At 39.7% G+C, this 18,750-nt stretch overlaps 1 protein-coding gene across 1 annotated transcript; it reads left to right on the plus strand.

Moving 5' to 3' along the window:
• The first annotated feature begins 7,864 nt into the window (after window positions 1-7,864).
• Window positions 7,865-18,184, plus strand: LOC128692389 (uncharacterized). The gene is made up of 4 exons (XM_053781544.2): window positions 7,865-8,149; window positions 13,869-14,106; window positions 15,021-15,136; window positions 17,576-18,184. The coding sequence occupies exons 1-4, from the start codon at window positions 8,013-8,015 to the stop codon at window positions 17,706-17,708; spliced, it is 624 nt and encodes a 207-aa protein (XP_053637519.1). The 5' UTR covers window positions 7,865-8,012; the 3' UTR covers window positions 17,709-18,184.
• Window positions 18,185-18,750: the final 566 nt, after the last annotated feature.

Raw genomic sequence — 18,750 nt, forward strand, 5'->3', positions numbered from 1 at the left:
TAAAAGGCAGGTGTGTCTTCTCTATCAACCAATCAGCACTGGATAAACAAAATCTACTACAGTCAGTCAATGAAGGACTGAAAACAATTTTTACATTCAGTCTGCTGATTTTCAGTCGGTCAGCAATCAGTCACTTCTCTCTCAGCCAGTCATAAAGGACTGAGTGTTTGCTCTCAGTTAACCATTGATCCGTATATACGGATTACTGAGGGCAAAGAATGGTGGTAGAGACTCGATCCTCCTGCCGCTAATCGCTGGACTTAAAGCTGTTCATTCAGCTATGGAAAAATTCTCAGGCCAGAATAAATGTGCAATTTTGAACCAGAACTACAGGAAATTAAAACAAAAGAATAATACTTTTGATATTTTGTTCATTAAAAAGTTAGTAAAACACACACACACACACGAACTGTGACTCGACCCCCATAACCACAACAAGGTGAGTACACAGGAGTGGTGGAGCACCTAGAAAGGATTGAGTTCATCAACGACAGCCAGCACGGTTTCAGGGATGGGAAATCCTGTGTCAAAAACCTTCTGAAGCTCCATGACAGGGTGACAGCAGTAAAATAAGAGAGAGAGGGGTGGGTAGATTGCATTTTCTTGGACTGTAAGAAGTCTTTTGATACAGTCCCACACAAGAGAGTAGTGTAAAAGCTGGAGGACAAGGCAGGGATAACAGGGAAGGCGCTGCAATGGATCAGGGAATACTTGTCAGGAAGACAACAGCGAGTCATGGTACGTGGCGAGGTGTCAGAGTGGGCACCTGTGACGAGCGGGGTCCCACAGGGGTCAGACCTAGGACCGGTACTGTTCCTGGTATTTGTGAACTAGATGACGGAAGGAATACATTCAGAGGTGTCCCTGTTTGCAGATTAAGTGAAGTGGATGAGAAGAATTCAATCGGTTGAGGACCAGGCAAAACTACAAAGGGATCTGGACAGGCTGCAGGACTGGTCCAGAAACTGGCTCCTGGAGTTCAACCCCATCAAGTGCAAAGTCATGAAGACTAGGGAAAGGCAAAGAAGACTGCAGACAGAGTACAGTCTAGGGGGCCAGAGACTACAAACCTCACTCAAGGAAAAGGGGTGAGCATAACACTGGGCACATCTTCTGAGGCACAAATCAACCAAATAACTGCTGCAGCATATGGGCGCCTATCAAACTTAAGAACAGCATTCCGACATTTTAATAAAGAATCATTTAGGACACTGTACACTGTGCACATTAGGCCCATATTGGAGTATGCAGCACCAGTTTGGAACCCACACCTAGCCAAGCACGTAAAGAAACTAGAGAAAGTGCAAAGGTTTGCAACAAGACTAGTCCCAGAGCAAAGGGGAATGTCTTACGAGGAGAGGTTAAAGGAAATCGACTTGAAGACACTGGAGGACAGGAGAGATAGGGATATGATAACGACATATAAAATACTGTGAGGAATCGACAAGGTGGACAGGATGTTCGAGATGGGACATAGCAACAAGGGGTCACAGTTGGAAGTTGAAGACTCAGATGAATCACAGGGATATTAGGAAGTATTTCTTCAGTCACACAGGTGTCAGGAAGTGGAATAGTCTGGGAAGTGATGTAGTGGAGGCAGGATCCATACATGGCTTTAAGAAGAGATATGACAAAAGCCCATTGAGCAGGAAGAGTGGCCTAGTAGCGACCAGTAAAGAGGCGGGGCCAGGAGCTGAGTCTTGACTCCCGCAACCACAATTAGGCGAGTACAATTAGGTGAGTACACACACACACACACACACACACCAGTGGGGTTTTGAGAAAATGGAAGGAATGGATGGCACGGGCGAAAGGGACTACTTAGTAGGAACAATCCAGTCTGAGGGACATAAGGTGATAATTGCAGTAATGTACAACCCACCACAGAACTGCAGGAGGCCAAGAGAAGAATACGATGAGAGCAACAGAGCAATGATCGACACACTAGCCGAGGTGGCCAGGAGAGCACACATGGGGGGAGCAAAGTTACTAGTTATGGGTGATTTCAACCACAAGGAGATTGACTGGGAAAACCTGGAGCCCCATGGGGGTCCCGAAACATGGAGAGCCAAGATGATGGATGTGGTACTGGAAAACCTCATGCATCAACATGTTAGATACACTACCAGAGAGAGAGGAGAGGATGAACCAGCAAGGCTGGACCTTGTATTCACCATGAGTAGTTCGGACATCGAGGGTATCATGTATGAAAGGCCCCTGGGAGCTAGTGATCATGTGGTTCTGTGCTTCGACTACATAGTTGAGCTCCAAGTGGAGAGAGTAGCAGGAATAGGCTGGGAAAAACCAAACTACAAAAGGGGGAACTACTCAGGCATGAGGAACTTCCTTCAAGACATTCAGTGGGAGAGGGAACTGACAGGAAAACCAGTACAAGAAATGATGGACTATGTAGCAACAAAATGCAAGGAGGCAGAGGAGAGGTTTGTTCCCAAGGGAAACAGAAATAATGGGAAGAACAGAACGAGTCCTTGGTTCACCCAAAGGTGTAGGGAGGCAAAAACTAGGTGTACTAGAGAATGGAAAAGGTACAGAAGACAGAGAACTCAGGAAAATAAAGAAATCAGCCGAAGAGCCAGAAACGAATATGCACAGATAAGAAGGGAGACTCAGAGACAATATGAAAATGACATAGCATCAAAAGTAAAGACTGACCCGAAGCTGTTGTACAGCCACATCAGGAGGAAAACAACAGTCAAGGACGAGGTAATCAGACTGAGGAAGGGTGATGGGGAATTCACAAGAAACGACCGAGAGGTTTGTCAGGAGCTCAACACAAGATTTAAAGAGGTATTTACAGTGGAAACCAGTAGGACTCAAAGAAATCAGAACTGGGGGGCACACCAGCAAGTGCTGGATGAGGTACATATAACCAAGGAGGAGGTGAAGAAGCTGCTATGCGAACTTGACACCTCAAAGGCGGTGGGACCAGACAACATCTCTCCATGGGTCCTTAAAGAGGGAGCAGAGATATTGTGTGAGCCATTAACAAAGATCTTCAACACATCATTTGAAACTGGGCAACTCCCTGAGGTATGGAAAATGGCAAATGTAGTCCCAATTTTTAAAAAGGGAGACAGACATGAGGCACTAAACTACAGACCTGTATCACTAACATGTATAGTATGCAAGGTCATGGAGAAGATCATCAGGAGGAGAGTGGTGGGGCACCTGGAAAGAAACAAGGGTATAATTGACAACCAGCACGGTTTCAGGGAAGGAAAATCCTGTGTCACAAACCTACTAGAGTTTTATGACAAGGTGACAGAAGTAAGACAAGAGAGAGAGGGGTGGATCGACTGCATATTTTTGGACTGCAAGAAGGCCTTCGACACAGTTCCTCACAAGAGGTTACTGCAAAAGCTAGAGGACCAGGCACACATAACAGGAAAGGCACTGCAATGGATCAGAGAATATCTGACAGGGAGGCAACAACGAGTCATGGTACGCGACGAGGTGTCAAAGTGGGCGCCTGTGACAAGCGGGGTTCCACAGGGGTCAGTCCTAGGACCTGTTCTGTTCTTGGTATATGTGAACGGCATAACGGAAGGGATAGACTCAGAAGTGTCCTTGTTTGCAGATGATGCGAAGTTAATGAGAAGAATCAAATCGGACGAGGATCAGGCAGGACTACAAAGAGACCTGGACAGGCTACAAACCTGGTCCAGCAACTGGCTCCTTGTTAACCCTGCCAAATGCAAAGTCATGAAGATTGGGGAAGGGCAAAGAAGACCGCAGACACAATGTAGTTTAGGTGGCCAAAGACTGCAAACCTCACTCAAGGAAAAAGATCTGGGGGTGAGTATAACACCGAGCATATCTCCTGAGGCACACATCAATCAGATAACTGCTGCAGCATACGGGCGCCTGGCAAACCTACGGATAGCGTTCCGATACCTCAGTAAGGATTCGTTTAAGACTCTGTATACCATCTACGTCAGGCCCATACTGGAGTATGCAGCACCAGTTTGGAATCCACACCTAGTCAAGCACGTCAAGAAATTAGAGAAAGCGCAAAGGTTTGCAACAAGACTAGTCCCAGAGCTACGGGGATTGTCCTACGAAGAAAGGTTGAGGGAAATCGGCCTGACGACACTGGAGGACAGGAGGGTCAGGGGAGACATGATAACGACATATAAAATACTGCGCGGAATAGACAAGGTGGACAAAGACGGGATGTTCCAGAGATGGGACACAGACACAAGAGGTCACAATTGGAAGTTGAAGACTCAGATGAATCAAAGGGATGTTAGGAAGTATTTCTTCAGTCATAGAGTAGTCAGGCCATGGAATAGCCTAGAAAGGGATGTAGTGGAGGCAGGAACCGTACATAGTTTTAAGGCGAGGTATGATAGAGCTCATGGGGCAGGGGGAGAGAGGACCTAGTAGCAATCAGCGAAGAGGCGGGGCCAGGAGCTGTGACTCGACCCCTGCAACCACAAATAGGTGAGTACAAATAGGTGAGTACACGTCAAGCATGTCAAGAAATTAGAGAAAGTGCAAAGGTTTGCAACAAGACTAGTCCCGGAGCTAAGGGGCATGTCCTCCGAGGAGAGGCTAAAGGAAATCGGCCTGACAACACTGGAGGACAGGAGGGTTAGGGGACACATGATAACAACATTCAAAATACTGAGAGGAATAGATAAGGTGGACAGACAGGATGTTCCAGAGATGGGGCACAAAAACAAGAGGTCCCAATTGGAAGCTGAAGACTCAGATGAGTCAAAGGGATGTTAGGAAATATTTCTTCAGTCATAGAGTTGTCAGGCAGTGGAATAATTTGGCAAGTGATGTATTGGAGGTAGGAACTGAACATAGTTTTAAGACGAGGTATGATAAATCTCATGGAGCAGGAAGAGAGAGGACCTAGTAGCGAGGCGGAGCCAGGAGCTGAGTCTCGACCCCTGCAACCACAATTAGGCGAGTGCAGTTAGGCGAGTACACACACAGTATGTAATTATTTAATTACAAATCACCAATTACAGGGGCACCCACTCCATTAACAACAAAAAAACATGGAGAAACACGGTCTTTATGCGAGGTCACACACTAGGGGAATGCACAACACTTCGGTGCCATGGCACTATGGCACTGTGGCGCCATGACACCACTTCGACAAGGTTCAAGGAGGTCACAAAGCAAGTCAGTCAATTGGCACCTCAGTGAGAGACTGAGTGAATATCAGGCAGAGTGAATACACGTCTGTTACAGGTTTTTATAACCTTTCAGATCTGACTGTCCCTCGTACCTAAGCCTCTGAAAATCATCCCCTGTACTCTAACCCACCTCTCTCTCTCTCTCTCTCTCTCTCTCTCTCTCTCTCTCTCTCTCTCTCTCTCTGTCAGTCATGATTGTCACTGCTCCCTTTAATAATAATAACACTAATAATTATTTTTAACTCTTTGGATTATTATTGAAAGCGTCACTCTAAAATTAAAAAAAATATATAGAAAAATAATCCTTGGCCTCACAACACTGAGGGTCATTAATGCTGGGTGTTACCTGTTCTCCACCAGTTAACATTAACTTATTTTACCCCCCCCAAAAAAAAAAAAATGGGGGATTAAATTAAACCCTGAACGTGTATATATATATATATATATATATATATATATATATATATATATATATATATATATATATATATATATATATATATATATATATATATATATATATATATATATATATATATATATATATATATATATATATATATATATATACTGACAAATACCCCCCCCCCAAAAAAATGGGGGATTAAATTAAACCCTGAACGTGTATATATATACACTGACAAATACTCACCTTATATATATATATAGATATATATCAGTGTGGCAGCCATGGCATTAACCTGGTTAGGTGGGAAAAATACTCCAAAATCTCTACGAGAGACTATTTTTGTTGCAAATCATTTTCCTCCTGCTTGATAATTTTCACTGATTTAAATTGAGTCAGTGTTCATTATTATTAATTTTTTTTTTAATGGCTCGCAGAGTATTATTTTTTTGGATAAAAAAAGTTTTTGAATGAGACAATATATACTACAGTGTATATTTCTTAAAAATTATGTATCATAATAAGTTGTCATCATGTGTCTTCAGACACATTTTAATTATATTTTATTTTTTATTAATTTACACATTGTTTATAGATTTAGTGTTTATTTCTCTTTATTTTGTGTCTGTCCCAACATTTTTACCTCTTGAGAAAAATGTATAATATGTAAATTATTGGCCAAAATAAAGAATTTATATTTACTCTCTGTATATATGAATTTATATTTTCCTATGTATGATACGACAACAACTACGACAACGATATATATAAATATTTTCTCAACGAACTGGCCGTCTCCCACTGAGGCAGGGTGACCCAAAAAGAAAAACGAAAGTAATCCTTTTCAAATTTAGTTATATATACAGGAGAAGGGGTTACTAGCCCCTTGTTCCCGGTAATTTAGTCGCCTCTTACGACACGCATGGCTTACGGAGGAAGAATTCTTTTCCACTTCGATGTATTTTACTGTGCGATCCGAGGAAGGCATCCCTGTATCTTATAAACCCTGCCCCCTCTACCCCAATGCACGCAAAAGGACTAGTGCAGAGTGGTGACAAAAATTCCAACACACCATCGACAGTAATAATAATAATAATAATAATAATAATAATAATAATAATAATAATAATAATAATAATAATAATAATAATAATAATATCTTTATTTCTACAAGTACATGTACAAGGTATACAGACCATAGCTGACATCAATGACATACTACTATATAGAAAGTGCCTTGTTATGCTGAGCATTTCGGTCAAATTAGGTCAATTTTGCCCCAGGATGCGACCCACATCAGTCCAGTAACACCCAGGTACCTATTTTACTGCTAGGTGAGCGTGGACAGCAGGTGTCTTAAGGAAACACCTCCTAATGTTGCCACCCGTACTGAGGATCGAACCACGGACCTCATTGCGTAACCTGAATGCACTACCAACCGAGTTGGTGGAAATGTTATATTTACAAAGCCCCCGCGGCCCGGTCCGTGACCAGGCCTCGTGGTGGATCAGAACCAGATCAGAACTCGTGGCCTGGTGGCTAAAGCTCTCGCTTCACACGGCGAGGGTCCGGGTTCAATTTCCGGCGAGGGTAGAAGCATTGGGCGTGTTTACATCGGTTGTTTGTTTCCCATCAGTAAAATGGGTACCTGGGTGTTAGTGGACTGGTGTGGGTCGCATCCTGGGAGAAAACTGACCTAATTTGAGCAAAATGCTCAGCATAACAAGGGACTTTCTATATAGTAGTATGTCATTGATGTCAGCTATGGTCTGTATACCTTGTACATGTACGTGTAGAAATAAAGATATTATTATTATTATTATTATTATTATTATTATTGTTGTTATTATTATTATTGTTATTATTATTATTATTATTATTATTATTATTATTATTATTATTATTATTATTATTATTATTATTATTATTATTATTATTATTATTATTATTATTATTATTATTATTGTTATTATTGTTATTATTATTATTATTATTATTATTATTATTATTATTATTATTATTATTATTATTGTTATTATTATTGTTATTATTATTATTATTATTATTATTATTATTATTATTATTATTACCGCTTGAGGGCTGGTGCTGAGAAACAGGTTTGGGACTACGACCATCTCCACCATTTAAAAATAACTTCAGTTTGAATAACCATGAAAGTTAGATTTAAAATAAATATACCTAAATTTTTAAATGGACTTATTTGCCCAGTATCAAAAACTGTTCTATCGGTTTCCACGATTATTTACAACCCAAAAAATAATAATAATTGAAAGCACACTGTAGTCCACCAAGTATTTGTTTTGAATTCACAGAGGAAGAAGGAAATACTAAAGGCACTTGTGTTTCCTGCATTTATTGAGGGTGGACAGCTACCTCTCTCCTGGACCTCGGTGATATTAAATTACGTATTAATGGCGGAAGCGCCGGAGAAAACCGTAGGGTTGAAAATAGAGGAGGGAGAAGGAGCGAGGTTGCGGGCCCTGAAGGACGCCATCAACCACACTGTTGAGAAGATTCTCGGGTCCTGGAAACCTTCCTTATTTGTCAAGTAGGGTTTCTAGCGATTATTTTTTTATTAGAATTATAATTTGACAAGTAAAATTTTGTTTACCCCTCCATTAGTGGGCAGTTCCTTGATGCTGGGGGCTCTTGATCCAGGGGATATTGGATTTGCTCTCCCGTTCCTTGGAGCTGTATGATCCCTGTGGGTTTAGCGCTTAGTTTTGATTATTATAATCCCTTTCCTTGCATCGGCAGTGCTCTATGACCCTTGTGGGTTTAGCGCTTAATTTTGATTATTATTATAATCCCTTTCCTTGCATCGGCAGTGCTGTATGATCCTTGTGGGTTTAGTGCTTAATTTTAATTATAATAATTTCCTTGGATTGAGCCTGGTTGCTTCCTGGCGCTTCCTCAGAAATAATAATATATGCACATTTTGTATTTTGTCCCAAACTATATTAATGGAATGTATTTTCCCTGTGTATTAATGTGTAATTTTTTCCCAAACTAGTAATACAGCATATATTTTGTCACAGTTTATCCAGCATGTATTTTGTCCCGGTTTATCCAGCATGTATTTTGTCTCCAGTCTGTATACATTGCATGTATTTTTCATGTCTATTTACACTGCATGTATATTGCCCCAAGCTAATTCAGTTCCTACTATACCAAACTAGACACTCTTAATTATTATTTATTTATAAAAGTGGCAAAATGTTACATTGGAGATTGTATGTCCAAAATGTCCGAAATCCTCATGCATGCTAGTGGCTTTCTTTGTGCTTAATTATGCTTTATTACATGTAAACTACAGTTTGCATACTACACAAAGAAATAAAAATTTTGAATTTGAATTTTGAAAATAAACATCTGCCCTTCACCAGCATCAAGGGGGTGTGCCTTGATGCTGGTGAAGAGCACTTGACTCGGGGAATTGAAGATCTCCTCCGCCTCCTTTTATCAAACCTGATTACCTCCCATAATAGTTAGCTTATCTTAAACAGCTATAGCTAGCAGGCAAGGCTCGAGCTGTCAGTATTATTATTATTATAATCAAGGGGGAAGCGCTAAACCCAGAGGATTATACAGCGCCTGGGGGGGGGGATGTGAAAGGCATTCAGGCTTAATTTGGGAAACTGGAGCACAGATCCAATTCCCTAAATCAAGAGCCCCTCACCAACATCAAGGAACCTTCCTTGAGGGGTCGAGCTATCAGTAGCAGTCATAAAACTGTTTTGTAAATAGCCGCTTCCTTATATTTAGGCTGATATTTTCTCTGTGCTGGAGGATTGGTGATATCTTATTTGGTATTTTTTTTTTATTTTAGATGTATGCTTTCTTTCCTTAGCTCATTGTTATACAAAGGTTTTAAAGTACATATACGTATATAAATTGTTTTATTCATATTTTATCATGTATAACATCTGCCCAGACAGTCCATGCTTCATTCGTCAAGCCGTAACACCAGCTTCATTTCATGCACTTCAATGCCCTGATGTGCTTACTTTCTGATCTCTTTTCAGTGCTGTATAACTTTTTTTTTTTGTGCGTGTTTTTTATATAATCTAAAGATTCCACCTTTGCTACAGACTCTGCTCTCCTAACTGATGCTGATTTGTTTCATCAACTGTAACCACCATTCTGTTTGCCAGTGATTTTCTCTCAGCACCTCCAGCTCTTCCCTTTCTGTTTTTTTTTTTTTATACGTTGCAGCATTGTAAAATCCTTATGGGTTTAGCACTTTCCATGAATATGATAATGCATAAAACATTTATTCATTACTCGACACATAAATACAGCCTCTCCTCACTTAACAACAGAGTTCCGTTTGTAAGACCACGTCGGTAAATGAATTCGTCACTGAGGAGCATACTATAATGGTAGTGGGTGTGTAACCATCTTAATATTTTTTAATGTAACCTTTGTACCATTTATAATATTTTTGGTATACAGTGGAACCTCAAATTTCAAACTTAATCCGTTCCAGGAGCTAGTTCTAAATTCGAAAAGTCTGAGATTCGAAGCAATATTTCCCATAAGAAATAATGGAAATACAATTAATCCGTTCCAGAAACCCAAAAATATTCACAAAAAAAAAAACATTTTATAGAGATTAATTACAGTTTTACATACACACAACAAATGCTATAGTCTTTAATTATGTATAGTAATATAAAATAGCATTTTTACTTACCTTTATTGAAGATTGGTGATGGCATCTGGAAGATAGGGAGGAGGAGAGAGGGAGTTGGGGTTATTGTTTGGAAGGAGAATCCCCCTCCATGAGGACTTCCGGTATCAAAGCCCTCTCTGGGGTTGCTTCCCTTCTCTGTATTTTAATGCCACTAGGACCAGCTTGAGAGTCATTGGACCCCAGTCTCACAAAATAACTGTCTACAGTCCTCTGTTTCTGTCTCACAAAATAACTATCCACAGTCGTCTGTTTCTGTCTCACAAAATAACTGTCCACAATCGTCTGTCTGTCTCACAAAATAACTGTCCATAATCGTCTGTTTGTCTCACAAAATAACTGTCCACAGTTGTCTGCTTCTGTCTCACAAAATAACTGTCCACAATCGTCTGTCTCACAAAATAACTCCACAGTCGTCTGTTTCTGTCTCACAAAATAACTGTCCGCAGTCCTCTGTACATCCTGGCAAGCTCAACAAGTCTCACTCCAATCTCATACTTCTGTATTATTTCCTTCTTCACATCTATGGTGTTTCTCACTTTCTTTACCACAGGGGTACCGCTAGCAAGTTTCTTTGGGCCCATGGCAGCTTATTTCACAGCCCCACAAGCACTAAACACAATTAAATAATCGTAAAATGTGTGAATGAGATCGCAGGTTAGTGTTCACTCAAGCATAAACAAAGCTAGACTGCTCACGGCGCCTGCGCGGGGACGCGGACAGAGTGGGCCAGTGGACAGGTCCCGTACCCAGCGGTCCAAAAATAGGGGCGCATTCAATAATAGGGACACAGTTTGTCCGAAAAAATGGTCTTATTTTCGAAACATTCGATATGTGATACGTTCGATTTTTGAGGTTCCACTGTACAGTGGACCCCCGCATAGCGAACTTAATCCGTGCAAGAGGGCTGGTCGTTATGCGAAATGTTCGCTATGCGAATTAATTTTCCCCATAAGAAATAATGGAAATAAAATTAATCCGTGCAAGACACCCAAAAGTATGAAAAAAAATTTTTTTTACCACAAAAAAATGTTAATTTTAGTACACACAAACTGAAAAAGGCATGCACAATTACATGACACTTACTTTTATTGAAGATCTGGTGATGATTGATGGGATGGGAGGAGGGGAGAGAGAGTGTTAGTGTTTAGAAGGGGAATCCCCTTCCATTAACACTTGAGGAGGCAAGTCCTTTTCCGGGGTTACTTCCCTTCTTCTTTTAATGCCACTAGGACCAGCTTCAGAGTCACTGGACTTCTTTCTGTCCATAGAGCTCTGTACCTCCCGTTCCTTTACGATTTGTCTAAAATGGGCCATAACATTGTCATTGAAATAGTCACCAGCACGCCTTGCAACAGCTGTGTCAGGGTGATTTTCATCCATAAAGGTTTGCAGTTCAACCCACTGTGCACACATTTCCTTAATTTTTGAAGTAGGCACAATGGATTCCACAACTGGCATAGGCTTCTCAGGGTTAGCCCCAAACCCTTCAAAATCTTTCTTAATTTCCATACTAATTCTCACCCTTTTTACCACAGGGTTGGCACTAGAAGCTTTCTTGGGGCCCATGGTCACTTATTTTCAACAAACAGAACCGAAAACACTGTAATAATACGAAATATTCCGAGTGTATGCTTGAATGTTACCGCGGAGGCTAGCTGGTAAACAATGGGACGGGCGGCACATGTGAGGCTGGCTGAGGGCCCACATTGGACGCGTCTCGGACGAAGTTCGCTGAGCGGGTTTTTGTCTACTATGCGGGGCAAAATTTTAGCGATCAAAGCGTTCGCTATGCGGAATGTTCACTATGCAAGGCGTTCGCTATGCGGGGGTCCACTGTATTTATAAATGTTTATGTGGTACTGTACTGTATATTGTAATAAACAGAATAGAAGAAATCAGCTCTAATATACATTATTTAGGTATGCATACTGGTCAGAGAGCCCATTGTAAGTCTAAATCGGTAAACGAGTACGTCACTAAGTGAGGAGAGGCTGTATCAAAGTGACATGGTGAATACCCAGTATCAGTACAAGATACATTATCTTTTGTTTACCCTAGTACAGTGGACCCCCGACATTCGATGGCATCGACATTCGATAAATCCCACATTCGATGCATTTTAACGCAAAAATTTCGCCTTGACATTCGATGGAAAACCCGACATTTGATACGATTCGTACGAGACATGTCCATGTGTGGCCTGAACTGCCCCGTGTGTGCCAGTGTTTACAAGCCAGCCAGTGTGCACGCATCTAAGGATACATTCGGTACATTCCATATTATCCATATTATCACTGTTTTTGGTGCTACTTTCTGCAAAATAAGGAACCATGGGCCCCAAGAAAGCTTCTAGTGCCAACCATTCGAGAAAAAGGGTGCTAATGACTACTGAAATAAAGAAAGAGATAATTGCAAAGTACGAAAGTGGAGTGTGTGTGTTGGAGTGCATGATGATTTGGTAAAGAAATTGCCTGCAGCTAGTGGTGATGTGAGTGAAGTTAAGGCCAGCAAAGAATTGTAGTGGCATACACAGTGTGGTAAGGCATGGTGAGGCTGCCAGTTCAAGTCCTAATGGAAGGGGATTCCCCTTCTAAACACTAACACCATCAACACTCTCCCCTCCTCCCATCCCATCAATCATCACCAGATCTTCATTAAAGGTAAGTGTCAATTATTCTATTGTTATTAATCTATTGTTATTGTTGTTATTGTAATTATTCTATTGCATTAAACTTAATATTTCATGTGGTAAAATTTTTTTTTTTTTTTCATATTTTTGGGTGTCTTGCACGGACTAATTTGATTTCCATTATTTCTTATGGGGAAAATTAATTCGACTTTCGATATTTTCGACATTCGATAGCTCTCAGGAACGGATTAGTATCTAATGTCGAGGGCCCACTGTATCTGTACAAAACTGCTTTTAGCAATTATAAACAAATAGCTTATACATATAAATCTGCATGCATGAAATTAACTATAAAGTTTTCAGCCTTACAGTAATGTTATATGCACTACTTGTGCAAAACATATGCTGTTATACAGTGGTACCTTGGGATATGAACAGCTCAAAATGTGAGCACTTATGCAAGTGTATTTATGTAAGTGCTTTTGTAAGTGTATTTTTGGGGTCTGAAACGGATTAATCTAATTTACATCATTCCTCATGGGAACAAATTTGTTCGGTATCAGCACTTGAACAGCCTTCTGGAAAGAAATAAGTTCGTATCCTGAGGTACCACTGTATTTGGTAAATTTCTCGAGTGACTGCAATCGCTAATCCTAGAAGGAAACAGGATTTTTGTAATAAAAATATTTAAAAACAAAATGTAGTTATTATTGTATGAGAATTTTTAGTATATGCTGGTGGAAGGGTCTTGATTCATAGACTTGGAGCAACCCTCCCTTTCTTTAGATTGAATTTGATTGCCTTCCATTCCCCAAGGCTGTGTTATCCCTGTAGCTGTTCATTATGAAATAATTAAAAATAAAATATTTTTAACATACAAATTATATATGTAATGTTGGTATCCTTAATCCCATAATAAATATTCCTCATGGTCTCATTCAGGTGCTTTCCCTTACTTGCAAAAGAAAATGAGGAATGCTTGGAAGCTATAAGAGTCTCTGTGGTGGAATCTGTGCGTAGAGTTATCTATGAAGACATTAATGCCATCATTGAAGAGGATGTTGCCAAGTCTTTGGAAGAGCTTGGTACACTTGTCAAGAAATACTCTGGACCTTTGAACAGAAAGTCATGGCGACCATCTGGTGATCCTGTAATGGACATGAGAGCACATGATGCCAAGGTATATCTTAACACTGTTTAAAAGTTTAAAATACTAACTAGGCTGATTTCTAGCTAATGTGGCACTACATAAAATATATTTAATCAATTTATCTCGTGGATTATTATTATTATTATGGGGGAGGGTTAAACCTGTAGGATTATACAGTGCCTGTTTGGGGGGATGGAAGGTATTCAGGCTCAATTCAGGGAACTGGAGTGCAGATCCAATTCCCTAGATCAAGAGCCCCTCACCAGCATCAAGGAACCTCTCTTGAGGGGATCTCGTGGATTAACAGACTATTATTGTTTACTCCATAAACTTTGCCAGAAATTATGATAGAAATTGTCTTTTGACTTTCATTGCTGTCCTAGGTTAGAGGCAGTGAAAGATCTTGCAGTTATATACAAGCCACTTATTCTTGAGATATGAATAGGTATGAGTTAAAGTACAATTTATTTTTTCATAAGATAAGATAAGATAAGATTTCGTTCGGATTTTTAACCCCGGAGGATTAGCCACCCAGGATAACCCAAGAAAGTCAGTGCGTCATCGAGGACTGTCTAACTTATTTCCATTGGGGTCCTTAATCTTGTCCCCCAGGATGCGACCCACACCAGTCGACTAACACCCAGGTACCTATTTCCTGCTAGGTGAACAGGACAACAGGTGTAAGGAAACGTGTCGAAATGTTTCCACCCGCCGGGAATCGAACCCGGGCCCTCCGTGTGTGAAGCGGGAGCTTTAGCCACCAGGCCAGCAGGCCTACTGGCCCATGCGAGGCAGGTCCAAGTCACCTCCTAGAACATATTACATTATATTTTGGTTTATTACACATGGAAAAACCCATAGTTATGCCATGCATTTTGGGTAAACCAGAGCCATAAATAGAATGTTTTTATTTAATTTTTATTTTTTAATTATGTACTTTTCAGGTTCTGCAGTATGAAAAAATGCGCCTTCTTAAATTAGTTCAGTCTGAAAGCAAAGCCTCAGAGCATTTATTGAAGAAGGTTGAAGCAGGTCGTGCAGAGTGTCATAAAAACCACTTGTAAGTTTACACAGTATTTGTCAAACTGCATATTTCACAGAACAGTGTAGTTAGGAATGTTCTCTTGTTTTTATGAGTACATAGAAGTACTGCAGTAAGGTGATGTTCATTGTAATATAATGTTTTTCAAGATTGCTCACTAAAGCTCTATTTATCCTTAATATGTCTTAGTGTAATTTAAATGAACTCCCTTGTTTTACTAGTGTATTTAAACAAGCTCTAGGTAATTTTTTTTTCTTTTTATCACACTGGCTGTCTTCCACCGAGGTAGGTTGACCTGAAAAAGAAATGCTTTTGCCATCATTCACTCTATCAGTGTTTTGCCAGAGGCACACATAGATACTACAGTTCAGATGCCCTTCCAAACTGCAGTATCCTCTCAGCTTTAGTATGCAGGCACTGTACTTCCCACCTCCAGGACCAGCTAATCAGTTTCCCTGAATCTTTTCATAAATGTTACCTTACCCGCACTCCAACAGCACGTCAAGTCATAAATAGCTACTTTGAGGTGTTTTCTAGGGTGGTTATGGTTTTGTTGAATGTTTCTTGGTGCAAATCATAGACCAGAAGATGTACTCGTAAAATATAGATGATTTTAGTCAATTGCAGACTGGTTTGAAATAGGCCTTAAAATGGCAGAAATATTAGATTTTAGGAAATTTTCCTGAACGAAGGTAGGGACCCCCCTATCCTCCCAGTCTGTATCATTGTGTAGCAGTAACAATGCTTTAACCTCACTAGACTTCATATAATATTTTTATCTGATGCTGTGTAACTTCTATACCTGTATGAACATTATTGTGGAACCAGTCCAAAATATCTTGCATAAACCAAATATTTGCTGCTTTATATTAGACTAGAGGTACTTTGTGCATATGATATTTTATTGGTTTGGATATGCAACCTTGCCCATGACTATTTGTCCTATACAATCTTCATTAACATATAAGAATTCTAATACAGTGGTACCTTGAGTTTCGAACAGCTCCCAACTCAAACAGTTATGTATGGGGAAGTGGAACAGAATTCCTCCTCCGTAAGCCATGCGTGTTGTAAGAGGCGACTAAAATGCCAGGAGCAAGGGCCTAGTAACCCCTTCTACTGTATAAATTACTAAATTTAAAAAGAAAAACTTTTGTTTTTCTTTTTGGGCCACCCTGCCTTGGTGGGATACGGTGGGTTTGTTGAAAAAAAAAAAATTGTAAGTGTTGTAGGTAGTAAGTTGGTAGACAGCAACCACCCAGGGAGGTACTACCGTCCTGCCAAATGAGTGTAAAATGGAATCCTGTAATTGTTTTACACGATGGTAGGATTGCTGGTGTCTTTTCTGTCTTAAACATGCAAGATTTCAGGTACGTCTTGCTACTTCTACTTACACTTAGGTCACACTACACATACATGTACCATCATATATATTCACACCCCTCTGGGTTTTCTTCTATTTTCTTTCTAGTTCTTGTTTATTTCCTTTTATCTCCATGGGGAAGTGGAACAGAATTCTTCCTCCGTAAGCCATGCGTGTTGTAAGAGGCGACTAAAATGCCGGGAGCAAGGGCCTAGTAATCCCTTCTGTATAAATTACTAAATTTAAAAAGAGAAACTTTTGTTTTTCTTTTTGGGCCACTCTGCCTTGGTGGGATACGGCCGGTTTGTTGAAAAAAAAAAATTGTAAGTGTATTTTTGCGGGTCTGAAATGGACTAATCCAATTTACATTATTCCTTACTGGAACAAATTCGCTTGGCATCGGCACTCGAACAGCCTTCTGGAACAAATCTGGTTCATAACTTGAGGTACCACTGTACGTACTTATTTTTTAGTGACATAAGTAAGTCTTGGGAAGTAAAGATTAAAACTTGAAATTTATTAACTGTATCATAAAAATCAGTACTGTAGTTAATTCTTAGTTTGGAAGTGTTTGCCATGCAGTGCCTGTTTTCTTTTGGCATAGTACATGGACTCCACAATGAAAATCAGCCATAAAATTTTTGCCTAGGTTATGCTCCATGGATTTTCTAGGCCAAAACCTCTCTTCTGAATTAGTGTCTGTCTTTTGGATGTCAAAATGTCACAATTTTTCACTTATCATTCATGAGGTTTTACAAAGTGAGGCATTGTGAACCCAACCCTTGAGTTAATGTCATATATGAAGCAATGTCAAGTTTAGCTTTTTTATCTACCTGAAGTTCATTACCTTTGTAACTAGTTCAGCTATCATAACTTTGGGGTCCAGTCCCTGGACCCATTATGTACCTTTGTAGTCTTTTGACTACTGCCCACAGGATGGGTATGGGGTGCATAATAAAGATATTAAACTAACTAACTTAGTAGTGCTTTTCAATTTTTATAGCTAGAGAACTAAAGGTTAAGAATTATGGTTTGTGCTCTTTGAATATATCACTGCTTTTTACTTTTGCCTTACTATTTTTTTTTCTTTGCAGAGAGATTAAAGAACACATGTCAGTCCTGACCAAGCTAAATGCTCTGGCTCTTGACCTCCCTCAGGAGAAAATGATGTCCCACACTGAAGCTGTTCTCTCTTCTGATTTACCTAAATTGTCTATGGATGAATAAAAATATAAATGTTAGCCTTTAGAAGATACAATTCATATTTTTAGAGAGATTTTTATAGCATATTTTCTCTTGATAGTATTATAACAATATTTATTGATTTTACAAACACACCTGCTAGTTTTAGGACTGACTTCCCATGGGTTCAGTTGGTTCACTAACTTAATTTTAATTTGAGCAAAATATGGAAGCTTTTTCTGTTATAATGAAATTGGCACTAGTTATATTGTTTCCTTCCAAAAATTAAGATATTAAGCTGTATATTTTAGCTTTTAATAAAATTTGTCAATTTTTCTAAGGTTTGCTTAAGAATTTAAAGTTGTTATCCATGGTTGTTAAAGGAGGCAAGCTATTAAGAATTGTAACTGGTTTGTGCGATATTTTTTATCTAAATATTGGCAGTTTGGAGGGACATCAAAACTGTCGTATCCGAGCGCCTCTGCAAGGATAGTGATTATGTATGAGTGATGGTGATAGTGTTGAATGATGATTAAAGTTATTTTTCTTTCTTTTTGGGTCACCCTGCCTTGGTGGGAAATGGCCGATGTGTTAAAAAAATATTTATACCCTAGGCATTATACAGTGCCTAGGGAAATAGGGCATTCAGGGTACATCCAAAGGAAAAGATATGTCCCATTCCTTGGATCAAGAGCCCTTCACTGGCATAGTTTCCTCCCATTAGGAAATGAGGTTTTTTTTTTTTTTCCTCAACAAGTCGGCCGTCTCCCACCGAGGCAGGGTGACCCAAAAAAAAAGAAAGAAAATCCCCCAAAAGAAAATACTTTCATCATCATTCAACACTTTCACCACACTCGCACATTATCACTGTTTTTGCAGAAATGAGGGTTATATTTTTAAATATCAAGAATTGTTATACATATTTAAGAAAAGCTACACCCATAGGTCATTGTGTCTGGGAAATGATTGGCAATCTTAGGTTGGATACAAGGGAAGAAAGTACTTGTCCAGTTCCTTGGTTTAAGAGTCTCCTTGCTAGCATCAAGTAAATTTCCACTAGGGGGAGATTATTTCTGTATTGATTTGG

This window comes from Cherax quadricarinatus, chromosome 53, assembly GCF_038502225.1.
Source record: "Cherax quadricarinatus isolate ZL_2023a chromosome 53, ASM3850222v1, whole genome shotgun sequence".
NCBI lineage: Eukaryota > Metazoa > Arthropoda > Malacostraca > Decapoda > Parastacidae > Cherax > Cherax quadricarinatus.